General features: G+C 33.4%; 1 protein-coding gene across 1 annotated transcript; it reads right to left on the bottom strand.

Moving 5' to 3' along the window:
- Positions 1-18: 18 nt before the first annotated feature.
- On the bottom strand, positions 19-9572 carry LOC118752803 (dynein heavy chain 5, axonemal-like). Its single transcript, XM_036487667.1, has 5 exons — positions 9384-9572; positions 7771-7930; positions 6661-6808; positions 2306-2942; positions 19-188 (listed from the first exon to the last, which is right to left on the bottom strand). Exons 1-5 carry the CDS (start codon positions 9570-9572, stop codon positions 45-47), a joined length of 1278 nt encoding a protein of 425 aa, XP_036343560.1. The 3' UTR covers positions 19-44.
- Positions 9573-10024: the final 452 nt, after the last annotated feature.

Genomic DNA, 10024 nt, shown 5'->3' with positions numbered 1-10024 from the left:
TAAAATTATTTCAAGCTATTCCAATAGATTAATTACAGTACTAGTTAGTTTTTAATGAAAATAAAATATAAAACACGAACCTTAACCATAAGTGATGAGGTTCTCTCGGAAGTGTTGTAAAATTGAGAAACGCTGTAGATGAGTCGCACAGTTTGGAGTAAGCTGAGTATCGATTGTTTCATGCATACCTTTTGAATAAAAGTAAGAAGAAGAATCATTTCATAAAACTTTGTTGAATAAAAAATATTTGGTTGTAAAAAAGGTATTTAGCAATGCTCCCATATGAGTGTTTCCATAAAAATGTAAACCGAAAATGCAAGTATGTAAATGGGCTCAAGCGGCTTTATAAATTTAAATTTCGTATTCAGATGGCGAAAAAGGTTATGAAAACGCGAAACGGTGGAGAGAAGAACTGAAACAAATAATTTTTAAGCAAAAAATAAAACCGACTTCAAATCTCGTATAATAATTTAGGAGTACCGTTAATTTTTTCATGATCCAGTGATGGGATCTAATCCATATTAGTATGGGACCACTTCTGAGCCACTACCTTTCCGATGCAAAAAGAATTCGGTTGACGTGGTCCAAAGTTATGCGGTAACACACATAAAAAGAAAAATATTCTGACGAATTGATAACCTCCTCCTTTTTTGGAAGTCGGTTAAAAATTAAATTATATATGTGGGATATTCTTAATGAACGTAACCTCCATCCTGCCAGTTTTTCTTTAGCTTGAATTTTTTTTTTGAAATATGTAAAATTCATTAACAAAAAAAAAGATTTCCAATGTCGAGTGGCAAAATAACGCTAGTGTCAATTTCAAGGTCATTTCGTGGCCAATCTTATAAGAGCCATTCTTTTTTAAGTCGGACGGATTTCGGACGAATTTTTTTCTTCTTTTTTTTCTTCGGAGATATGATCTGTCAAAGTTTCCTTTTTTTCGTGATTCTGACTAATCATGTACTTCTTTTGATCGTTATATCTGGGGTTCTGCTGATAGTAGAGACTTCATCTTAACGTCATTTTAAATCTAAGAACCATTTAACATTTCTATATATAAGATGGTACTTTTTCAAAAAAATCTCAAAAAATATAGTACATTTCAAATATATATAGTATTTTTTTAAGAAAAAGGAAAATTGCTTTTTAAGTATATATCTTTTTTCTGTCTTATGCATTTCCTCTATAAAAAATATATTTCTTTGAAAGTATCATATGCTTTATCGCTATAAATATATAAATTAATGTAAATCCAAAGTTAATTTTTTAGTAGTGAGATATTCGCTTTATCTCTCTCATCTCACCATTTCAAAATCTTAATAGAAAAAACTCTTTCTGTGGATGCCGAAGTTGCAGGAATAGAGAAATCGGTAAATCTTTCTAAGTATTTTTAAAAATGATGCGATTTTTGATCTGTGGACCCTTTGTTTTAAAGTATATTTATTTTAGTCATAATATTTCAATATAAATGTCATCCTTTTTAAAACATTTCTTTCTTACAAATTACTGAAATATATTTATATTTATAATTGAAGAAATTAAGTAGTTTTGCATACTATATATTTTTTTCCAACAGTATATATAGTACGCAGACCCAAAAAATAGTACAATACTATATTTTATAGTACGGTTGGCAACCCTAGGGAGAGATAACGTACAAAAAGAATACCACATGTATTACTTGAAAAAATATTGTGGGGGAAAAGTCTGTTACGTCCTTTATCACATTTTAATTCAAAATTAAACCAAGAACGAAATGCTTCTGATTAAAAATGAATTGGTTCCGTTATTTGACTTTATTTCAAGAAAGGAAAAATTCACAGGATTCACAGAGTTTTGCTTATTTTTACATGTAGTCTGAAACCACTTCTGTTTTCTCACGTCCGTTATGACCTCCTCTTCATCGATTTTCCCGACACCGGGGTATGATTTATTTAACTCTAAAGTCGTACGAATGTTACGTCCGACATCATGGAAACACCCATATGTATGTATATATGTATAAAACATATACATAGCACCCTATGCGCTAAAATAAGGACTTTCAAAATTTTAAAATAATTTTAGGAGTCGCTACCAAGTTGTGAAAAAATTGGAATTAAACTTGCAATTGCTCTAAATTGGTATTGATAATTCATTATTCGATAACAATAACTATCAAATTATAATATTTTCAAACGCCGGTAGGGACCCCTAAAGATTATTTTCAAATTTTTTAATTTTTTTTTTCGTGGATGTATTTCATTTATTGGAAAATTGATATTCATATTTTATTAACCAAAATTTATTACTGCACGACACCTACCGGATCGTCCAAATACAAAGAGTGGCAGCAAGTTTCCATAGCCTGAATGAATTTCGAATTATCACGCGCTTCATTATAGCAAAATGTTATCTTTCGATCGGTCTCTTTCCACACGCGCATAACCCGCGATCCAGCCAAAAAGAGGCAGTGCAACGTATATTGCACCTCACGGTCCTGCAAATGTGCCAACAGTTGCGAAAATAACGCACCACGCTTCTTCCAGTACTCCAACTCATCCTGCGGGCCGCTCGAGTCATTCTCCTTGCGTAACTGTTCACTCTCACCTAGTATCTTCATGATACCCTTTATCCAGTTATTTACACGCTCTTCCAGCTGCCCACAAAACTCCTGATTCTTTGCCATATCCTTGACCTCCTCAACGTGTTCGATCTTCTCAAACATATCACATTTATCGTCGAATATATTCACATGATCGCACACTTGCTCACAAACACGCAGAGCACTGCAGAAGGACCTTAGGCCCGGCAGCAATTGTCCTTTTATCAGACCGCAGCTAACATCCTCTTCATCGCCTTCCAAGCTGGGAAAAGCCAATGCCTGCATGAAGACATATTCGACGATGCGCTCAATCGAGGTGACCAGACCGATGTTTTTGGCATCAATAACACCGCAGTATCTGAGTGGGAACATAAGAATCGGATCCATAATAGATACAAAAAAAAATATATATAATAACCAATCACAACATTTGGGGGTCATATTGTGAGAGAATCATTTGAGAAAGTGCGATATGATTGCAGAGTGAAGCCCAAGTATATATGTATGTACATATGTATGTATGTACGTTTGAGCGGTTTAATTTAAACCAACCTCCCCAATTTTTACAAATTCGAAGAAACTTGTGTTAAACCTATGGGACCTACATATGTAGTAACATTCATTGCTTAAAATATATTTTAATTTACCGGTTTGATATGCCTTGCAAGCATGATTCATTCAAGAACTAAAAGTCTAGTTAGTCTAGACTTAACTTACGTGTGGACGATACGCCAACTCAGCCAGAAGCGAAAATATTTTGTTTTTGTATTTTCATTTTCAGCTGATGGTCACTTTGCCGCCTATAAGTACGGTGACCACTCGTACCGATTTTAGCGGGACAGTGTCGTTTTTGAGAAAATTGTCCCTCTGAATATTTTTAAAAGTCGGAACGTATAAGTGGCCCGATTTTTCATATTTCTACCGATTAAGTCCCGATTTCTAGTGTTTTCTTTATTCATTTATTAAGACTCTTCCTGAACTCTAGCCCAAAAACAATTTTTCGTACAGCACTTTCGTTATCACAAAGGACATAGAATATAAGGCAGCCAAAAACATAGCCAGTATCCTTATTAATAATATCATAATATAATTGATGAAATTATAAAAAATAATACTAATACCCTAAAAAAATCGTGGATATGAAAAACTGTATATAGAGTGGCAAAAATATAAATAGGGAAGATACATTTTAGCTTTCTTTGGCTATTCACCTTTCGATTATTTAATGTTTATTACTTTTTATGAAAGTGAAGTGAAAGATACAAGGACCATGTTAGTCAAATTTCAAACTTTGTACAGAAGTTGGCAAAATTTGCCAAAGTTTCATAAAAATTTTAAGCTTTTTAATTAGATTTCTTAGAAAAATTCTGAGTATGCAATTTTGTAACCTATTCTGTTCAAAGTGAAAAATTTAAGTAGCTAGGTCCTACCGTTGATATTTGATAAATATTTGTTTGGGGAAGGTGTTGCTCATTTTCTCCATAAAAAAAAAAATTGTTGAACATAATATGTATGGAAGAAAATGCGCGAACAAAAAATGGCCAAAAATCAACGGTAGGTCGAAGCTTCTTCCAACTTGCACTTTATTATATTAATGGGCTACAAAACTGCATACTCAAAAAAATTCTAGAAAATCTGATTAAAATGTTTCAAATTGTGATGAATATTTATTAAAATTCGCGGAATGCCAAGATTTTGCATGAGAGAGTCAAGCTAGTCCTATTTCTCTCTCTTTTATCTCTAATTATCTGTTCTTCTTATATCGAAGTATCGATATCTAAAAGCTCAAACAGTCAACGACGTAGCGTAGACGTAGGTTGACGCAGACACGATCTAGCTTATGCGATTCGCGTGTTAACGAAAACTCACCACCGCATGGCGGTGACGTTGCCGTTGCTTCTCTCTCTCTCTATCAAGAGTAAATTTTATATGCTGCTACGTACGTCAACCTACGTTTACGCTATGTCGTTGACTAACTGAGCTTTAAGTATAAATGGATAAGGGCTGATGCCTAGAACTTCCGGCGAGCAAATATCTTTTTTGGCACAAATGTCAATTACGAGCAATGCTGCCGCGAATCATTTTTAATGGTAGCCAAATTCCTTTAAAAAAGGGCTAAAAAGAGCTAAAAAAGTCGTTGTGGCTAAAAATAGTAGCTAAAATTTTGTACTTACATATACCCAGCAAACACTGAGGTTAGTTATCGATTAGAGAATGATTGGAGAACAAACGGCATTCTCCAATCTCAAACAAAAAGGGGCATATATAGTTCTCGACTCGAGATAATATTAATTCTCTAATCGAATTCGAATGTTGATCTCTAATGGGATTCGAACGTGAATTTCAAACTGCTCTTTCTTTGTTTCTCTAACGCTAGAGACTGTGTTTGTTGGGTACATATTTAAGTATACACGCAAACATTTTCAATAAGTAATGGTATAGAAAAACAATGACCTCTGGAAAAAAGCTAATATTTTATCGAACCAAAAACCTTTTTGTATAAAAGGGCTCCATCAAGTGATTGTACCATCAGGCTCGAATCATATAACTTACCAGCATGCTGGTACAATATTTATTTCTTTACAAATGAGGTCGAGGAAATAATTTCTACCATAATAATTCTACCATAATTTTTCCACCATTTTGTTAAACATTGTTTTTTTTCTAATTCGCAACTGCAATATCGTGAACTTAATCTTCCACAAACACGGCTTTGACTCATATAGAGCAAGAAATTTCCGCCAAAAATACTTTTTACTTACACCCCTATTCTGCAACTCTTTCGTTGCCCCTTATGGAGAAACTTTAGTTTAGTTATTTGTACAATGATTTTCGGTTGTTGTGTCCAAACGCATAACCCGAATTCAAAAACTTTAACATACACGTGTAATCAAAGGATTCACATTTTATTTAAGATATGTAAATGTTTCAAATTTCCTACCACTAACTTATTAATAAACTCGGTTTGCACTATGCACTTTTTTGCAAATTTTGACGTGGGCTCTGCGCAAAAATATTGTGGACGGCGTAGCCGGAGTGATATGCACAAGAAATGTTATATGCCTTTGAAATGCGGAAGCCCCTCTTTCCTCTATGTTTTCCTTCATTCAGCTATCTTCGAAAATCAACTGATAGCTGGCAATGCTGCACATGTTTCCGCAAGGGTTGCAGCATGTGGATTTTTCATTTTTCGTAGCGTGGCTGCGAATTACGAATTACGAAAATTCGATTTCTAGAATAAGGGGGGTTAGAAAACTGAGCTAATTTCACAATCATAAAATTTTCAAATAGTTTTTGAAGTCGCACCAGCAGCTGGTACAATCACACCACAAGAACATACACGGCATATTAAGGGCCGTAAACTTATCTATTTTAAACCATAGTTAAATCGTTAATAGATAAGTTAACAGCCCTAACACTTTTACAGTATGTACATATGTATAAAAACGTAAGGAATATACAATACATATATGTATATATATCAGTCTTTTTTAGTTTAAAATTTCATCTCTTACATTCTTAAAAAAAAACATAGATCAAATTAAGCATATATAACTTGTTCATGCCAAGTATGAATCAATTCTCCAAAGAGCTAAAAATGGGCTAAGGGCAATTTTAGATTTATGTAACCAAAAAAAGTATGTGGTAGCTAAATCTAGCCAACAAAGGACTAAAACGGCAACGCTGGTTACGGGGTTTCGCAGAACGACGATACGCGGTTTTGTACTTTAAACGGCGATATGTATGTGCAATGAAAATACTCAGCATACATATAGTAATTGGCTATTATAAGCGTGCAGGGCTCTCGTATGTACGTACATACGTACATTTGAACCCAACAACTCACAAAGGCTATTTAATAGGCTGTGGATTACTTACATATAAGCCCGGATAGTCAAGCATGACCTTAGAGAGGACTTAATGTAGAAAACATAAAAGTAAATATTTACTTTGTGTTTGTTTAAACCTCCAACGAAAAGACTCCAAAAATACGCCCTTCATATATGTAAACACATACTTATGTACTTAAGTTCATATGTATGAGATTGTACAAGCGAAAAGCTAATCGAACTTACAGATCCTTTTGGAAGCCTTCTTCGGGCAATTGTTTTGAAGTGTTTACGCGAAATATGTAAATGCAAATCCCGGTGAAAGCACAACTCCATCCATCTGTGAGAAACAATTTCTTTGGTTTTGACGGCGCAGATCCGCTAGGCGAGGTACCTTTTAGACGAAAGAGATACATTCAATGGAAGATAATTGCTGTTTAATGCTGCACGAATGTGTGGATATGCATACATATTTATATGTACAGTGGCGGTTGAAAGTGGATGAATGGTGTTTCGTATTTAATATTTACAATGTTTTTCAAGCAATAATTTTTTTTTATTTTTTTATCAAAATATGGTTCATGCTTTAACAAAAACCATATAAATCACACTTTTAAACTTTATACAGAATTTAGCTTTTTAACCAGACTTTTTTAATTTTTTGGGTATGCAGTTAACAGGATTATAAAATTTTAGTGAAATTAGTTCAAGTTTTGAGCGGCTAAAAATTGCATTGATATTTAACAATTTCGTTTGAGAAAAAGCCGTTAGCCAAAAACTGCATACCCAAAAATCTAAAAAATGCTGGCTAAAACGTAATAAAGTGTGATATATATGGTTTTTGTTAAAACATAAACACATTTTTACAAAAAAAAAAAAAAAAACATTAAAAAAATTTAGTTTGAAAAACATTGTAAATATTAAAAACGAAACACCATTCACACATTTTTGACCGCCACTGTATATATGTATATATATCGTCAATGTTTTTGCAAAACCACCCATCGACTAATTGCAAAAACGCCTTTCTTACGGCACTAAAACTTTAAAGGAGAGCGAAAAAACGGGTTTTCTTTGAAGGCATTGCCTTCATAGGCGGTATTTTCTCCAGCTATAATTTTTCAGATCTGTAGTTTCAATAACGATTATACGATTTTTATGCATAAATCTCGATGCCTGGAGTTCAGGGTTACCAAATCTCATTTTTGCCACAATGGCGATTTAGGCGGTTTTGCGACTGATCGGTGAGTGGTTTTGCAAAAACATCGACGATATATTTACTTGCTGGTATTTGTGATTTTAGATGTGTATAAAGATGTACATGCATATTGGTGATAATTTTCAGAAAGGATGTACCCTGCGGAGTCTTTGAGCTACTCGATGCGATGCCACTCCGTGATGGTCCTGGTTTGTTGGGATCCTGCACAGCTTGCGGTTCGGGCTCATCGACTTCTTGATAAAACCATAGAAGTTTGTTTTTCATGTTGGGCAAAAAAAGTTGATTGATTTCATCCAACTGCCGGGAAGAGGGTGCTTTAGATTTGAAGCTTCACGTGTATGTACGTATGTATGTATGTATGTATGAAATGTGCATCAGAAGGGATGATTTTTGAAACCAACTACATATATTAAAAACTAACTAGAAATTTAATTAGAAAAACCCGCGGTAAGAATACACGTTCCAAATAATTGAAAGCCTTAAATCCACCCAGTGCTCAATAAAAGCGCCGATTGAATATCAAAAATGCGATTATTATGTGAACAAATGTGCAATTATTGGCCCCCGAAATTTCAGCTAATATGGGAATTGCTAATATTTTTTTATCCCCAACTTGATCTCTTCAGAGAAAAAGTATCTCATCATGCGGATCGATCATGATCGGAAACTAATACTTATCTTCTTTGTTTATTTACCAAAAAAAAAGTCCTCTTACATATACATATGTATATGTATGTACATTAGACTGCATCACTCCCCATACAAAAAAAAAACCGGTACTATTTTTCCATTGGAATTATAAAATCTACTATATTTTAAGACGTCCACCAAAATATTTCGGAAAAAATATTAAGATTTAAGTGAGCTGGACCGATTTGAAAATACCTCCAAAAATGGAGTTTTTTATGAATAAAAATAGTTTCTTAAAGGCTTTTTTTGAAAAATTGCCCTCAAATGACAAAACGGTTTAAGCTTAAAGTATTTGCATAAAAATATTTAAAAAAAAATTTAAAAAAAGATTTGAACGGAATCGTAATGATGAGATTTTTGATGCTGTTTTTTAACTTTTTCCAAAGATTGGTCTAGGAAAAACGTGAAAAACTGAACCTAAACTCTTCCGATTTAGACCTAAGAGGTGTCAATGGAAAGGTATTTTCTCACCCTTTTTATTTCTTTGCTAATAAATTCATTCAAAGGATGGAGGAGAAAGGTAGGATGAACGAACATCATTCAAAGTTGAATTAAGATATTTTGGTATTCGAAAAACCAAGATGGGACCCGAATGACGTTTGTTTGGCCAGAAATAAAACCAGTGTTAAAATACTTTTATACTGAGATCCCATAAGTCTACATCAGAATATTTTTGGCCCAGTTATTCAAGTTTTTCGTAAGCCAATCTTTGAAAAAAGTAAAAATAACAGCATCAAAAATCTCATTCTTACGGTTCCGTTGAAAAGCTTTTAAATATGCAGATTTTTTAAGCTTAATCTAATTTGTCATCTGAAGAGACTTTTTTCAAAAAGTTCTTTAAGAAACTATTTTTATTCATAAAAAACTTAATTTTTGGAGGTATTTTCATACTGGTCCAGCTCGCTTAAATCTTAATATTTTTCCGAAATATTTTGGTGGACGTCTTAAAATATAATAAATTTTGTAATCTCGACGGAAAAACCGCAACTTTTTTTGGTGATGCAGTCTAATGTACATACATACATGGATATGTGGTATCGGAAACTTTCTAAATATTTACCACTTTTCTTAGTTCGTTACCCACCATATCTCCCTCGAATATGTAATCCATAAGTTGATGCCTTGGCAACTGCGTTGCGTCGATGAGCAGTTGGAAAGTGAACTCCAAACGGGGGTCCATCTCCCCACGTCGAGCTTTGCGTTCGCATTCTTCACGTCGTCGCTGCGCTTCGTCGGCGTCGGTAGTCATTTGTGATTAATTTTGTATGTTTTTTTTTTCAAAAACGATTCCGTTTGTGTGGATTAATAATGAAATTTTTATTTTTCATGCGTTTCTTAGCACCGGCCACGCAATGAAACAAACTCAATTTAAATAAAATGTAAATTTCAGTAGGATGAGTTTGCATATTTTGCACCAAAAGTTTTTTTATTTTTTGGTTTTGTTTTTGCACCATCGAGGATAACAATGAAAAGCCGCAAAATTCAAAAATACCAAAATGTATTAGTTTACAAAATTCAAAAATAATTTCAAAATGCTGCAAAAATTATAGATATATAGGCATATATGTATATCTACATATATTGCTGAATATGAATTAATGTGCACATATTATAATTGTGTGTTTTGTAAAATATGGTAAAAAATTGGAAACTACGCTATGAAAAAATTTCAGGGAAACTGTTGAGGGCTAACTCAAAAAT

The sequence above is a fragment of the Rhagoletis pomonella genome, unplaced genomic scaffold (assembly GCF_013731165.1).
Source record: "Rhagoletis pomonella isolate Grant_MI unplaced genomic scaffold, Rhpom_1.0 Rhpom_scaffold_01853, whole genome shotgun sequence".
In the NCBI taxonomy this organism is placed as follows: Eukaryota; Metazoa; Arthropoda; class Insecta; order Diptera; family Tephritidae; genus Rhagoletis; species Rhagoletis pomonella.
Note: the sequence above shows the minus strand (reverse complement) of the source record. Positions and strands in the feature narration are given on the sequence as shown.